This window comes from Cherax quadricarinatus, chromosome 10, assembly GCF_038502225.1.
Source record: "Cherax quadricarinatus isolate ZL_2023a chromosome 10, ASM3850222v1, whole genome shotgun sequence".
NCBI lineage: Eukaryota > Metazoa > Arthropoda > Malacostraca > Decapoda > Parastacidae > Cherax > Cherax quadricarinatus.
In genome coordinates, this window is record NC_091301.1 from 28,845,420 (window position 1) to 28,863,448 (window position 18,029).

Below are 18,029 nucleotides of genomic sequence, written 5' to 3' on the forward strand. Positions count from 1 at the left end.
AGGCAGCACCTAGAAATCGGCTATTCCATAAGACGACCCAGCAGGACGCCGGTGCCCCATCCACCCCCTCACCACCCAGAGCGACGCATCACCAACAAAAAACATGGCCGACTCCCCCTCAACCACCAACCAAGGCGACTCGACTACAACAACACCAACTGTGACTGATTCCCTCTCTACCTCTACTGCCTTCATAGGATTTAACCCATCTGATACACTCCCAGGTATGACTAATGATCCTGACACTCTAAAGGAATACATCACCACCCTAACGGCGGATAACTTGAATCTTCGTACTGAAAATATGACTCTTCGCACAACAATAACAAACCATGAATCTAAGTTACTTCACCATAAGAATAAGATCAACAGCCTTAAACATCAGCTAACATCAACTGGCATGACCGATTTTGGCAAGACCCTCCAAGCAGTCATAGCCAGCCACACAGATCAAATAACTTCCCTAAACACGAAGGTTGAAGATGCCGTCAAGGACTGGAAATCAACATGGATACCTAATTGAACAAATATTTTGCTTACCAAGATGATAAAGCAGAGCAAGATAAGCTAGCCGATGCAGTAGTGATTAACAGTCCACTCTTTCCTAGTGAATTAAACCATACCAACTGCAAAGCTACAACTCTTCAGATCATACAAGACCACGTACATGTTAGTCTGCCAGTGTTGGAAATAAAAGAATCACGGTTACTAGGGAACCAAGGGAGAAAAAGGGTTATGCTTAGATTCCACACACAAGACAGAAAAAAAGATCTAATAAGTTCATCTATTAAAGCAAAAAAAAGATATATACATAAATGAGTGTCTCACAAGAAAACGACAGAACCTCCTGTACAGAGTGAGAAAACTGAAATGTGAGAATAATGATAAAATTCACCAGTGCTTTGTACGTGATGGACAATTTCTAGTAAGAAAAACAAATCTAGGCCGTGTGTACTATATTACAAATGAAAATGAATTAGCAACCTTCCTTCATGATGCAAACATTACAGAGTCTGACTGATATTAGTGACCAAATCTTTGTACTACATTAATGTATGTTATTATGCCATTATTGAACTAATCCCTGTACTATCACCTCCCGGATAGTATTTGCTACCTCATTATCCCATGTGTCCCACACAGTTCCTTGTGTGACTCAATTTGTGTTATCTTCCCAGATTTCCCATTCACAATTTATTACTTGTTAATAAGATACTTACTCTTTAATAATATCTGTATTACCAATTTTTTTTTTTTCAACAAGTCGGCCATCTCCCACCGAGGCAGAGTGACCCAAAAAGAAAGAAAATCCCGAAAAAGAAAATACTTTCATCATCATTCAGCACTTTCACCTCACTCACACATTATCACTGTTTTTGCAGAGGTGCTCAGAATTCAACAGTTTAGAAGCATATACATATAAAGATACACAACATACCCCTCCAAACTGCCAATATCCTAAACCCCTCCTTTAAAGTGCAGGCATTGTACTTCCCATTTCCAGGACTCAAGTCCGACTATATGAAAATAACCGGTTTCCCTGAATCCCTTCACTAAATATTACCCTGCTCACACTCCAACAGCTCGTCAGGTCCCAAATACCATTCGTCTCCATTCACTCCTATCTAACACGCTAAGGCATGCTTGCTGGAAGTCCAAACCCCTCGCCCACAACACCTCCTTTACCCCATCCCTCCAACCTTTTCGAGGACGACCCCTACCCTGCCTTCCTTCCCCTACAGATTTATACGCTCTCCATGTCATTCTACTTTGATCCATTCTCTCTAAATGACCAAACCACCTCAACAAACCTTCTTCAGCCCTCTGACTAATACTTTTATCAACTCCACACCTTCTCCTAATTTCCACACTCCGAATTTTCTGCATAATATTTACACCACACATTGCCCTTAGAAAGGACATCTCCACTGTCTCCAACCACCTCCTTGCTGCAGCATTTACAACCCAAGCTTCACACCCATATAAGAGTGTTGGCACTACTATACTTTCATACATTCCCTTCTTTGCCTCCATAGATAACATTTTTTGCCTCCACATATACCTCTATGCACCACTCACTTTTTTTCCTTCATCAATTCTATGATTAACCTCATCCTTCATAAATCCATCCACACACACATCAACTCCTAAATATCTGAAAACATTCACTTCTTCCATACTCCTCCTCACCAATTTGATATCCAATTTTTCTTTATCTAAATCATTTGATACCCTCATCACCTTACTCTTTTCTATGTTCACTTTCAATTTTCTACCTTTACACACACTCCCAAATTCGTCCACTAACCTTTGCAATTTTTCTTTAGAATCTCCCATAAGCACAGTATCATCAGCAAAAAGTAACTGTGTCACTTCCCATTTTGTATTTAATTCCCCATAATTTAATCCCACCCCTCTCCCAAACACCCTAGCATTTAATTCTTTTACAACCCCATCTATAAATATATATTAACCCTTTCAGGGTCCGTCCCGTAGATCTACGGCTTTATGTTCAGGGTCCAAACCGTAGATCTACGTCATGAGCTCAGCTCACTCTGATAAACTGTGAGTGGTACATTTGGGCCTAGATATGAGAGAATACATCTATGTGGTATGTGTGCACCACATAAAACAGATCCTGCAACACACTGTGTATAATGAGAGAAAAAAAAACTGAAATCATGATTTTTCGATTAAAACAGCAATTTTGCAGTGTTTTTTCATATGTTTTTTATAGTTGTATTTGCGATTTCTTGGTCTCATTTGATAGAATGGAAGACATATTACAGAAATAGAGATGATTTTGATTGGTTTTAGCACTGGAAATGGCTTGAAACTGAGCTCAAAGTAGCAGAAATGTTACATTTTTGCCGATATTCAAGAGTAAACAAACGACCTCACACATCTAATACACGCCAGCTGGTGGGTCTAATATGCATTCACAAATATGTTGATGATATTTATACAATTATTACAGTATTGCATAACAGTAAATCTTCTATTTTTTGGTGTGAATAAAAATTCTTTATGTGAATAAAAAATCAAAATGGAATTTATTTGTAAAGCCTCAAAACGTAACTAATGAACAGAGGAAATGTTAGTTTAGTTCCAGGAATACCTACATAGTTTATTCTGAACCCTATTTTGAAATTGGAATATTTTGAACTTTGTGTTAAATTGGCCAAATTAACAATTTCCGATCACTTTAATTTGTAGTTGAAACAGTTGACTTGGCGATTTCTTGTGCTCAATCGACAGAATATAAGTAATACTAGAGAAATAGCTAAGAATTTGGTTGACTGGAATAATGTAATTGGCCTAAAATAGGAGTCAAAGTCGGCAAAATCACCGATTCATAAATATCGCTGACGCATCAAAATTCGCGAGAGCATAATTTCGTCAATTTTCCATCAAATTTCGTACTTTTTGTTTTAATACCTTCACAAAAAGATTCTCTACCATTTCATAAGAAAAAATAACAAATTTTTTTTTTGAAAATTCTTGGACACTGGAGCACCTCTTCAGATTTGGGCCTTGGATCCTGAAGGGGTTAAATAACCATGGTGACATTACACATCCCTGTCTAAGACCTACTTTTACCAGGAAGTAGTCTCCCTCTCTTCTACACACCCTAACCTGAGCCTCACTATCCTCATAAAAACTCTTTACAGCATTTAGTAACTTACCACCTATTCCATATACAGTGGACCCCCGCCTAACAAATGCATTGCATAATGTTAATTCCACCATACGAAGCATTTGAATGCAAAAATTTTGCCTCGCCTCACGATAAAAAACTCGCCCAACGTGATTCCTCCCAAACCTGTCCGTCCAGCCTGAGCACCTCAGCTGCCCTGCCGTCACTGTTTACAAGCCAGGGTGGCTGGTTGCTTGCATACATTCGATACATTTTCTATTATATTCCATTATTTACAGTTCTTGTAACTGCTAAATAAGCCACCATGGGCCCAAAGAAAGCTTCTAGTGCCAACCCTGTGGTAAAAAGGGTGAGAAATACGTACTATTATACCACAGTCAGCTGCTGCTGCACCACCATCAGCTGTTGCTGCACCACAGTCAGCTGTTGCTGCATCACGGTCAGCTGTTACTGCACCACCATCAGCTGTTGCTGCACCACGGTCAGCTGTTGCTGTACCACGGTCAGCTGTTACTGCACCAGTCAGCTGTTGCTGAACTACGGTCAGCTGCTGCTGCACTATGGTCAGCTGCTGCTGCACCATGGTCAGCTGCTGCTGCACCATAGTCAGCTGCTGCTACACCACCATCAGTTGCTGCTGCACCATCGTCAGCTGTTGTTGCACCACGGTCAGCTGCTGCTGCACCACAGTCAGCTGCTGCTGAACCACGGTCAGCTGCTGTTGCACCACAGTCAGCTGCTGCTGCACCAGTCAGCTGCTGCTGCTGCACCATCGTCAGCTGTTTCTGACCAACATGACTCATCTCGAACCTGTCCGTCCAGCCTGAGTGCCTCAGCTGCCCTGCCGTCATTGTTTACAAGCCAGGGTGGCTGGTTGCATGCATACATTTGATACATTTTGTATTATTCCATTGTTTTTAGTGCTTGTAACTGCTAAATAAGCCACCATGGGCCCAAAGAAAGCTTCTAGTGCTAACCCTGTGGTAAAAAGGGTGAGAAATACTATCGAAATACTACTGTACCATGGTCAGCTGCTCCTGCACCACCATCACCTGTTGCTGAACCCGTCAGCTGTTGCTGCACCACGGTCAGCTGTTGATGCACCACAGTCAGCTGCTGCAGCACCACCATCAGCTGTTGCTGCACCATGGTCAGCTGCTGCTACACCAAAGTCAGCTATTGTTGAACCACAGTCAGCTGCTGCTGCACCACGGTCAGCTGCTGCTGAACCACAGTCAGCTGCTGCTGCACCAAAGTCAGCTGTTGCTGAACCACAGTCAGCTGTTGCTGCACCACGGTCAGCTGTTGCTGCAACACAGTCAGCTGTTGCTGCTGCTGCACCACCATCAGCTGTTGCTCCACCACCATCAGCTGTACTACTCGAAGATGTGGAGAATGTTGTTGGTGTGGCTTAACGGGAAACAATTACCGAGAAACAATTAACTCCTGATGGTTAGCCACCCAGGATAACCCAAGAAAGCCAGTGTATCATCGAGGACTATCTAACTTATTTCCATTGGGGTCCTTAACCCTTTGACTGTCATGGCCATATATCTACGTCTTACGAGGTACCGTGTTTGACGTATATATACTCAAATTCTAGCGGCTTCAAATCAAGCAGGAGAAAGCTGGTAGGCCCACATGTGAGAGAATGGGTCTGTGTGGTCAGTGTGCACCATATAAAAAAAATCCTGGAGCACACAGTGCATAATGAGAAAAAAAAACTCAGACCTTTTTTTTTTAATTAAAATGGCGATTTTGTGGTCTATTTTCGTATAGTATTTATGGTTGTATTCTCGTTTTCTTGGTCTCATTTGATAGAATGGAAACCATATTATAGAAATAGAGGTGATTTGACTGATTTTGCTATAAAAAGAACCTGGAAATGGAGCTCGAATTAGGGAAAATGTTTGATTTTCGCCGATGTTCAAAAGTAAACAAATGATGTCATTGTCCAAGAAATGTCCATCTAGCCATTCTAATATGCAGTCATGAATGGGTTGATGTTATTTATACAATTATTACAGTATTGCAGTAGTCTGCATAATAGTAAATCTTCTATTTTTTGTTTGAATAAAAATTCAAAATAGAAAGCAAGAGTAATATCAGAGGGGCCTGGAGACATGACTGAACAACAAAGAAAATGTTATTTTAGAGCCAGGAATGTCTGCATTGTTCATTCTGGACCTTATTTTGAAATTGTCACATTTTTTAATTTTTGTGAAATTGGCCAAATTGCAAATTTCTGACCATGTTATTGGGTAGTTGAAATCGGTAAATAGGCACTTTCTTGTACTCAATCGATAGAAAAATGGGCTTCTAAAGAAACAGCTATGAGTTTGGTCGACTGGAACAATGGAATTAGCCGAAAATAGGGCTCAAACTGGGCGAAATCGCTGATTCATAAATATCGCTGAGGTCGCTAACTTCGCGAGAGCGTAATTCCATCAGTTTTCCATCAAATTTCGTTTTTTTGGTGTCATTACAATCGAGACGAGATTCTGTATCATTTCATAAGAAAAAATAATTTTTTTTTTTTTTTTAAATTTTGCGACACCAGGAGACACCTCAGGATTGGGGGTTGCGACAGTCAAGGGGTTAATCTTGTCCCCAAGGATGCGACCCACAACAGTCAACTAACACCCAGGTGAACAAGAAAAAATGCCTGGAACTAGTGCTCTTATTGGTGAATTTAAGGCCAGCAAAGGTTGGTTTGAGAGATTTAACCCTTTCAGGGTCCGTCCTGTAGATCTACGGCTGGTCGGTGAGTGTCCAAACCGTAGATCTACGCCAAAAATCTAGCGCCGTCAAATTTAGCACGAAAGCGCTCATAGGCCTACATATGAGAGAATGGGTCTGTGCCGTGGGTGTGCGCCGTAAACAAAAAATCTAGGCGCCTGCATAGCATTGTGGGAACGCCGGCTCAGTCACCCTTGTTCACCATGCCTCGTCGCAAGTCAGCTCTCACTCCCCGGAAAATTGGGACTCTCCTCTTCCTGTCTGATAGTTCTGACACTGATGGAAGTGGAAATGAAGACGAATTCTACGGCTTTGATAAGTTAGTGACCGAAAATAATGACCAGGATATCGATAATAGTGCAGAAAACCCCGACGATCCTCGACCTTCTACCTCTGGTGTGAGCACTCGTGACTCACCGTCGGGTGTTCCTAAACGTAAGAGAAAACTAATATTTTCCCGTAGCCTGGCCTCTGACTTCAGTAATGACGATGATTCTGACGTGGATTGTGATTTTATTGCGCTCGACGATCATTCGAGTAGTGATAGTGGGGAAACATATTCACCAGTGAAGCGTCGGTATGTTCGCCGCCGCATGCGCTCGGGTAGTGTACCCTATGCTGTGCCCAGGGGACGGAGTACATCCCGGAGTACATCCCGGAGTACATCCCGTGGCCCTACACCCGTTTTAGGTAGTGATAGTGAGGATGATGTGGCTACACTTGGCATGGATGGGCCACAGACATCAGTGGATGGTGTTAGTGGGGCTGGTGGTGGTAGTGGCACCGCCATGCGTGACTCGCTGTACCACGCGGGAACCCACGCTGCTGACTCGTCAGTTCAAGGACAAAGCGGAGCGTCACCCACCAGCCCGCCACAACCACCCGTACAACCAGCCTATGATGTCCAGTATCCACCAGCAAACCGTATCTGGGATTGGCAGCAAAATCCCAATTTTGTTCCCAGCCCTCACCACTTTGATGACTCGCAAAGTGGAATTCTACCTACCTGTCCCCTTGGAACCACGGCCAATGAACTGGAATTCTTTGAATTATTCTTTGACCAGCCATTGATGGAAATTATTGTCAGGGAAAGTAATAAGTATTTTCAGTACACCATGGCAAATACGATCTTATCACCACAGTCAAGACTACACAGGTGGAAAGAGACGACTGTTGCAGAAATGTATTTGCTTTTTGCAACAATAATGCTTATGCCTCACGTCTATAAGCATAATATAAAAGCATACTGGTCCACAGATCGGCTAATTTGTACCCCATCCTTCAGTGAAATAATACCAGTGAACAGGTTTATCTTACTGTTACGTATGTTGCACTTCTCTGACAAAACCAGGCCTGACAGAAGTGACAGGTTATACAAGATTAGAAATGTTTTCATGTATCTCAAACAAAAGTTCAGGATATACTTTTATCCATTCAAGAATCTTGTAATTGACGAGTCTTTGATTTTGTTCAAAGGTAGACTGTCATTCAAGCAGTATATACTGAGAAAGAGGAACCGCTTTGGTATAAAATTGTTTGTACTCTGTGATTGTGACAGTGGCCTGGTGTTGGATATTGTTGTATACACGGGTAGTAAAACATTGAAAGATACCAAGATGTTATTGGGTATATCAGGTGACGTAGTGAGAAACATGATGGCACCTTATCTTGGTAAGGGCCATACATTATATACCGATAACTGGTACACAAGCCCATTACTCAGTGATTTCATGCGAGTGAACAAGACAGATGTGTGTGGCACAGTGCGTTCTAATCGTAAACATATGCCCAGGCTCAACGCAGGTGTTCGTGGTGATGACGTGCAGGTGTTTACTGCCAATGACATCATGGCATTACGGTGGCATGACAAACGAGATGTCACATTGTTGACAACCATTCACCGTAATGAAATGCAAGACAGTGGCAAAGTTGATCGAGTGACTAATGAACGTATTCGAAAACCAGTGACAGTGATTGATTATACACAAAACATGCGCTTGGTTGACAAGTGTGACATGCAGATTGGTTTTGTTGACTGTGTTCGTAAGAGTTACAAGTGGTACATGAAACTTTTCTTCCATCTCATGGACATTTCAATGCTGAATGCATATAATATGTACCAAATAAAGACTGATAACAGACCACCGTATGGTGAATTTTGTTTGTCTGTTGTCAGACAACTCATAATGAAGTACCAAGTAACAACACCTGCAATACAACATGGTCCTCGAATTCATCACAATATACCCAAGCGTTTGAGAAGAGAAGGTGATCATTTCATAATACAGCTTCCTTCAACTCAAAAGAAATTTGCTCAGAAGAGATGCATTGTCTGTGCACAAACAAAACGACGGCAACAAAGACGCAAAGACACTCGGTTTATGTGTGAGGAATGTAAGGTGCCTCTGTGCATGGTGCCTTGTTTCAAGGAGTTCCACAAGCTCCAGCAGTTCTAAAACCATGTCCAGTGATTGTAAATATGTAAATATATGATAGAACATTAGTATTATACAATATTTGTGCATGTTTATTGTAATAAACAACAGTGGTAAACAATAATATGATAATAACTTTAGTGCGGTTATTGTGTTCAATACAGTGAGTATATATATATCAATTATATACAGTATTGGTCTCTCAGGCCCCAAATGTTAGTAGGAATAGAAAAAAATTGGAAAAGAAAAGAAAAAACAACTAAAACAACAAAATAATATAATACGCGTATGTGGAATTCGTCGATGTTGCCGCCACCACATCATTTTCTACAAACTTCTTGGCACTGTATCTCGGTAAGTACTGATCAGATTCTAATTTTTTTTGTTTTATTACCTTCACAAAAATATGCTCTTTAATTCTGTAAGAAAAAATAATTTTTTTTTTTTTTTAAATTTCTTGGACACTGGTGCGTGACTTCAGATTTTGGCCTTGGACCCTGAAAGGGTTAAGAAATGTAGTGGCATACACAGTGCAATAAGGCATGGTGAAGCTGAAAAATTCCAACCCCAACAAGTGTTGAATTGTGATGAAACAGGCCTGTTCTGGAAGAAAATGCCAAACAGGACCTACATTACTCAGGAGGAAAAGGCACTCCCAGGACACAAACCTGTGAAAGACAGGCTAACTCTCATGTTTTGTTGTAATGCTAGTGGGGATTGCAAAGTGAAGCCTTTACTCATGTATCACTCTGAAAATCCCAGTGTTCAAGAAAAACAGTGTCTCATCACTCATCAATACTCTTCAATCAAGGTAAGTGTCATTTTAACATTTATTTATGTAGTTATTGTGCATGTCTCATTGTTTTCTTTGTAAGGAAATGTATATTTCATGGGAAAATTTTTTTTTTTTAATACTTTTGGGTGTCTGGAACGGATTAACTGGATTTCCATTATTTCTTATGGGGAAAATTAATCCGGCTAACAATAATTTCGGCTAACGATGAGCTCTCAGGAATGGATTAATATCGTTAGGCGAGGGTCCACTGTACTTGCAACATCTGCCATATTGCTCTCCTATCCACTCTATCATATGCTTTTTCTAAATCCATAAATGCAATAAAAACTTCCCTACCTTTATCTAAATACTGTTCACATATATGCTTCAATGTAAACACTTGATCTACACATCCCCTACCCACTCTAAAATCTCCTTGCTCATCCGCAATTCTACATTCTGTCTTACCTCTAATTCTTTCAATAACCCTACCATACACTTTTCCTGGTATAGTCAGTAAACTTATTCCTCTATAATTTTTACAATCTCTTTTGTCCCCCTTCCCTTCATATAAAGGGACTATACACACTCTCCACCAATCCCTAGGTACCTGCTCCCCCTCTCATACATTTATTAAACAAAAATACCACCCACTCCAACACCATGGCTCCCCCCTGCTTTTAACATTTCTGTCATGATCCCATCAGTTCCAGCTGCTTTACCCCCTTTCATTCTACATAATGCCACACGCATCTCCCCCACACTCACATCCTGCTCTTCTTCACTCCTAAAAGATGGTATACCTCCCTGGCCAGTGCATGAAATTACCGCCTCCCTTTCTTTGTCGACATTTAAAAGTTCCTCAAAATATTTTCTTCATCTACCCAATACCTCCATCTCCCCATCTACTAACTCCCCTACTCTGTTTTTAACTGACAAATCCATTTGTTCCCTAGGCTTTCTTAACTTGTTTAACTCTCTCCAAATTTTTTTTCTTATTTTCATTAAAATTTCTTGACAGAGCCTCTCCCACTCTATCATCCGCTCTCCTTTTTGCACTCTCTCACCACTCTCTTCACCTTTCTTTTACTCTCCATATACTCTACTCTTTTTATAACACTTCTGCTTTGTAAATACCTCTTTGTAAATACAGTGGACCCCCGCATAGCGACTTTAATCCGTGCAAGAGGGCTCATTGTTATGCGAAATGATCGGTATGCGAATGAATTTTCCCCATAAGAAATAATGGAAATCAAATTAATCCGTGCAAGACACCCAAAAGTATGAAAAATAAATTTTTACCACATGAAATATACATTTTCCTACACACAAAGAGAAGGATACATGCACAATAGTAGAGTAGTACATGCACAATATATATTGTGCATGTACTACTCTACTAAATGAAGAATAAATGGCACTTACCTTTATTGAAGATGCAGCAGTGACTGATGAGACACTGTGTCCTGGGAGTGCCTTTTCCTCCTGAGTACTGTAGGTCCTGTTTGGCATTTTCTTCCAGAACAGGCCTTATCACACTGTGTATGCCACTACAATTCTTAAATCTCTCAAACCAACCTTTGCTGGCTTTTAATTCACCAATATGAGCACTAGTTCCAGGCATTTTTCCCTGTTCACCTGGGTGTTAGTCGACTGGTGTGGGTTGCATCTTGGGAGACAAGATTAAGGACCCCAATGGAAATAAGTTAGACAGTCTTCGATGACACTGACTTTTTTGGGTTATCCTGGGTGGCAAATCCTCTGGGGTTAATTGTTTCTTGGTATTCTCAATAAGCCACACCAACAACGGTGCTACAGCAGCAGCAGCAGCAGCTGACAGTGCTACAGCAGCAGCAGCAGCTGACAGTGCTACAGCAGCAGCAGACGATGCTACAGCAGCAGCAGACAGTACTACAGCAGCAGCTGACGGTGGTACAGCAGCAGCAGCAGCTGACAGTGCTACAGCAGCAGCAGACGATGCTACAGCAGCAGCAGACAGTACTGCAGCAGCAGCTGACGGTGGTACAGCAGCAGCAGCAGCTGACAGTGCTACAGCAGCAGCAGACGATGCTACAGCAACAGCAGATGGTACTACAGCAGCAGCAGACGGTACTACAGCAGCAGCAGCAGCAGCTGACGGTGGTACAGCAGCAGTAGCAGCTGACAGTGCTACAGCAGCAGCAGACGGTACTACAGCAGCAGCTGACGGTGGTACAGCAGCAGCAGCAGCTGACAGTGCTACAGCAGCAGCAGACGATGCTACAGCAGCAGCAGACGGTACTACAGCAGCAGCAGACGGTACTACAGCAGCAGCAGCAGCAGCTGACGGTGGTACAGCAGCAGCAGCAGCTGACAGTGCTACAGCAGCAGCAGACAATGCTACAGCAGCAGCAGATGGTACTACAGCAGACGGTACTACAGCAGCAGCAGCAGCAGCAGCAGCAGCTGACAGTGGTACAACAGCAGCAGCAGCTGACAGTGCTACAGCAGCAGCAGCAGCTGACAGTGCAGCAGCAGCAGCAGCTGACGGTGGTACAGCAGCAGCAGCAGCTGTACCACCAATAGTAGCGATGGTTGATTGGGGTTTATTATACAACCTGGCCAGCTCAGAGACACGCACTCCACTTTCATACTTATCAATGATCTTTTTCTTCATCTCTATAGTAATTCTCACCCTTATTGCTGTAGGGTTGGCACTAGAAGCTTTCTTGGGGCCCGTGGTCACTTATTTTGCAGATGAAATCACCAAAAACGCTGTAATAATATGAAATGTTCCGATTGTTTGCTTGGATGTTACCGCGGAGGCTGGCTGGTAAACAATGCCACCGGCGGAACATGTGAGGCTGGCTCAGGCCGCACATTAGACGCGTCTCAGACGAATAGCGTTGAGCGAGTTTTTTAGCTGTATGCGAGGCAAAATTTTAGCGATAAAATGTATCGGTATGCGGATTTAACGTTATGTGATGCCAACGGTATGCGAGGGTCCACTGTATTTCTTATGGTGAAAACTAATTTGGAATAAGTCAGATTCAGGATAAATCACTCTCTCTGGAATGGATTAATTATGTAATCCGGGGGTCCACTGTATTGCAAAAAATATCATAGATGGATTAATGAAATGTCTATATTAATGTAAGTGCCCCACAGCAATTATTATTATTATTAATATGGCATCAAGACTAGTGAGACACTCTTAGTGATTTTAATGTGTACCTGCATGCCAGAACAGTAAGTTTATTTAGGTACAGGTACACAAGTATAATTATAAGAGTATATATAAAATATGCAATAACTTTAAAACACTTGAAATTTTGGAAAGTTTCCAGACATAAAGGAGAGATATGGAGCTCACAAAGAATGTAAACAAAGTGGCGTGTGGAGACCGTATTAGCGAGTCAGGTGAGGGGGGGAGCCATATAACGAGTTCTGGTCATAACATGAAATGTCCACATTAGCAAAATGCCATAATGTGAAATGCCGTTATGCGGGACCCTACTGTATCATGAAATTATCCTAATTTAGAATGAATAAGGCATCTTGGTAGCTGCACACCCTGTTTGTCAATAAGGAAGCTTGTGGTGGAACAACATACCCTAGTTTCATTGTTGACTTAAGCTAGTTATGCAGTGCTGCCCATAATGCAATGCATGGATTCATCTGGTCTTGGATTTTTTCAAAGACATGAAAACTTGTAAGAAACCCAAACAGATGAGCTGAGGCCAAAAATATTGGCAAATGGTGTATTTGAAGACATGAAAAACTGTGTGTTTAAGTATGTTGGGCATATGATCGTCACTTGTATGCTAGCATGTTGGACACAGTTTAAGGGTTAGAGTTTTTAAAAAATTTTAACTTGATGACCGTCTACCACCAAGGTAGGGTGACCTAAAGAATGAAACACATTCACCATTATTCTTTCAATCACTGCCTTTCCAGAACTGTGGTAACATCACAGTCAGATTACACTCCAACTGGAACATCCCCACGCCTCCTTCAGACTGCGGGATACTGCCCTTCCCACCTCCAAAACTCAAGTCCAGCTAACTAGTTTCTCCAAATACCATTAAAAAAGTTACCCCTGCTCACACTCCAACAGCACATCCATTAAAAACCACTTGTCTCCATTCACTCCTATCTAATATATTTACACAAGCCTGCTGGATGCTCAAACCCCTGCTTTTCCTACCTTCCACCCCAGATTTAAGTTAATATATGTATTAACCCTTAAACTGTCCAAACGTAGATCTACGTTTACGTGCATAGCGCTCCAGCCAATATTTTCTCCACTTGAAAGCTTGTAAAAAAACGTAATCTACGTTCGGAGCACTGCGCACGTGCACGTAGATCTACGTGTGGACAGTTTAAGGGTTAAGTAACTCATAATTAAAAACATAAAACAGAGGTAAAATAACTCAATAAATAAACCTTAACAAGAACAAATCAAAAGAATAAAATACAACAACACACATTAAGCACAATTTGGAAATACTATAAAGCAAAACCAAGTTTCTTTTTGCACAGTCATATATTAAATAATACTTTAGATATTTATTTTAATTTAGCTTAAAAATTTCTCCCTCCATCATAAGCTGAAGCATAACTTCAGGAGATGTACTTAGGAAAAAAAGGCAACTCAGGGCCAAGAACATGTAATACTTTGTTTCTAAGAATAAAAAATTCAAATAACCTGGTCTACTGAAGTCTTAGTACTGAAACCTAAGAATTAAAATGGGTGTAGAATTAACATGATATGCATGATAATTTCCCACAAAATTAATCCTAATGCTTCAAACCAATTTTTTCCTTTGGTAAGTATTGTGCTTCATGCTGATAACATGAATAGTAAACCATATTCACAAACAACTATCCAAGGTTCATTCCTTAATGTTTACCAAAGCAAGGATAACTTGTTGAGTGAAATGCATTATGTGATAACTCAGATTACTTTCAAAATGAAGCTATTAATGCAAGAATACTAAATAAGACAGGAAACGAACCTGATCTGATCCACAGTTTTTTGAGGGGATCAGAATCGGTAGAGTCTAGGCTTGTTGAATGCCCTAAACCTTCACCATCACTTGGTGTTCCACTGCTGATATCTGAAAAGTAAAAGTCAATTAAATAGCTTTTTTAGTTTGCACTACCTCTCCCAGAAATGCGCGGTTCAATTTTTTAAATGATATGTACATAAAAATGCATCACAGTAATAACTGCCAAAATGTATTTATGCCATCAAAACCTACCACAAGATCAAGTATACTCAATAATTCTATTAAACATTAAATTATACCCCTAAGAATAAATTTCAAACATCATCAACTATAGTATCTATACATACCCAAACCTTCCCTGGAAGAATCCATCTCAAAATCACTTTTGTCAGCACCTTCTTCTCTGAATGTCAATAGAAAACATGTCACATGTCACATGAAAAACAGTCTTGTAGACAAATAAATAACTTGGTGTGCTAGCTATACTTACAGGAGAAACTGAGTAGATGCAGCTGTATGACTGTGACAGGTGTTGGCCTCAATCTCCTTCCTACACCTGTGCACTAATAATATGTTCTGCCACTTGCTCTACACCTGACAACGCTCTATGACCCACACGTCATGCTACTTATATTAATACACAGAATAAATACCATGTATTCAATCACTAACATTCTACATGCACAAAACTAACTAGTATTCGAGTCACAGATGTAAAGCTATCCTTGCATGCCCAGCCTTCTTCAAACAGTCTGTCACACCTATATATTTTTCAAGTTTCAAATAGTTGTCATATATTACTTAATTCTGATTTTTTTACAAAGATTTTCAAAAATAATTTCTGTCCTGCCTAACAGTAAAGGCATTTCTAGTGCCTTCAGTCTTCCTATGTAATTAATGCATCTGTTCTAGAATTCATTTTCTCACACACCTTTAAACATTTTTGCAATTCTGTGTATGTGTTCTAAGTGAAACACTATACAAGAGATTTAACACTATACAATATGTGTTGTGGGTTTGTTCATAACTTTTTCATTCATATACTGTACAATGCTCTACTCAAAGCATTATTATGATCAACAACAGTGCCTGAACTGTTCTTATTATTGCATATACAATTAACATAGGTACTGTATAATGCATTCATGTGATAGTGATTTAGAATAACTCAAGATCTTTATATACAATGCCTTTAGATTCCATCACACACTCAATATTCTTCATGGCATCAATACTTCCAGCTATTTATATTACAGAGCAGTAAAATATAGGGCATTTATCTACTAGCCCAGTTCCTCTCATTGACCTATCCACATCTCACACATGGGACCTGTGCCTAGGAACTAACAACTAGCAACCATCACAAGCTGTTCATTACATAACAAAAATCAGTAATCAGAACCAAACTTTACTTTCATAAAGTAAATTCTTACAGAGCATATCACATTCTTCTCATAGACTTTCATTATCCAGTACATACTGATATAAAGAAGTGAATATTCCTGCAGAAAAATTTAGCCCTAAAAGAAAAATTGATAAGTAATACAAGGCACTGACAAAGAAACCAACAAACTTCCAAGGAGGAAAAAGTGCATAGTTAGTAAATATTGTGTTTCCTATACAAAAATGTTTATCACTTCTTAAAATAAGACCAGTTTGATAAAAATTGTATGGTTACTTACTGTTGCTAATATTTGTAGATGAACTTCTCAAAAGTGACATTTGACAAATTCACTAGTTTTATGTTGCAAAGCTTTGCACACAACTTTCACAAAGATGACATTTGGCGAGTTCATCATTTTTCTTCTCAGTGCCTAATATACAGTATAGATATTCTTTCTTTAGAATGGCAGTAAAGCCTTACTGAAAGAAAAGTGAAATACAGTATTATAAAACAATCTCATGCAAAACGAAGTAATGCCTCTGAATTTACCACCTTCAGTTTTCCACAGAAAGTGTAACCTGTGGAAAAATCTGGCTTTTCATGGAGTGTAGGAATATCATTTTTGTGATATTGTGGAGAACAACAGCAATAGCTCATTTACTTTTAGCCTGACAAATAACTCTTAAACTGACTACCAGCTGTAGGATTTCATTCAAAATTTGCTCACTGAATTTTCAACCATCAAATCTTTTATCCTACAAATTCTGTTTTTGCAACTGTAAATACAGGTCTCCTTTACTTTGTGCAGATTTGATTAATGTAGATTCATATTATGTGATGCATTATTTCTATGGTTATCATATGTGATTGAAATGTTCACAACAGCAATTGTACAGGCTGACAAATACTTCTAAAATACTGTCAAAAACTACCTCCTGAATTTGGTGTAATTCATGAAGGTTGAGATTTAATAAAAATGTCATACATGTACGTATAGTGGAACCTCTCTATCCAGAATCCATTCAGCAAAAAATATTCATGTATTTCTTGTCTCAACTATGTCCTACTTTCCCCCCAAAATTTCTTGCTCAAACTGTCAATACATACACACTGTGTACCAGACAGAATTCTATTTACAGAATTATCCATTATTGCCGAGATCATGGCAAAACAATTTCATGATTTGGTTTTAACTCTTTCACTGTCTAGACCCTAAAAATTAATTTTCATCTATGTCCAGATTTTTAAAAAAGAAAAAAAAAATATCTTCTGAAATGGTAGAATTTTTTTCTGAAGGTAATAACACGTAAAGTATGAAATTTTCTGGAAAACTTATGGAGCTACATAGGAGCAAAGTTAGAGATCTGGGTGCAATTTATGCACCAGCAATTTTGCTCACTTGAGTCCTATTTTAACTCTATTTTAACCTCATGAAACACCACTGCATCCCACTGATACAGCTAACAAGATAAACGACTTCTTCTCAAACACAGGATCTAATCTTGCCAGTAAAATCCCACGTACCAATGCCCGTGCCAGGGACTACCTAGATGGTAATTTCCCATTTATCTTAAAAATAACTCGGGGAATCTGTCTCATGTCCCACCATTATTGTACAAACGAGCGGCCCATGTCCTTTCGCATGCTATTACATTACTTTTTAACAAGTCACTAGAAACTAGCACTTTCCCGACACTACTCAAAACAGCAAGGGTTACACCAATACATAAAGGTGGTGACCCTACAGACGTAAACAACTATAGGCCAATATCAAACTTACCATTGCTATCTAAAATCTTCGAGAAACTCGTGCACAGGAGACTATATTCATTTATAAAGTCACAAAACATACTCAACCCCTGCCAATTTGGATTCAGGAAAAATAAAAGCACTAATGATGCAATTATAAAAATGCTAGACCTGCTTTACACAGCATTGGAAAATAAGGAATATCCGCTAGGAATTTTTATTGGCCTAAGAAAACCGTTTGACACAGTAGACCATAGCATCCTACTCCACAAACTTGACCACTATGGTATAAGAGGCC

General features: G+C 40.0%; 1 protein-coding gene across 3 annotated transcripts in view; it reads right to left on the bottom strand.

Moving 5' to 3' along the window:
- Positions 1–18,029, bottom strand: part of LOC128687800 (uncharacterized protein KIAA0513) — a 302,660-nt gene that overhangs the window by 137,289 nt on the left and 147,342 nt on the right. For all 3 annotated transcript variants that reach the window (XR_011391818.1, XM_070083742.1, XM_070083741.1), the window contains one exon: positions 14,605–14,706. Coding sequence is in view for 2 of the 3 variants with exons in the window: in XM_070083742.1 (XP_069939843.1) it covers positions 14,605–14,706 (102 nt within the window). In the remaining variant the exon portion in view is untranslated. The remainder of the gene's footprint in view (positions 1–14,604; positions 14,707–18,029) is intronic.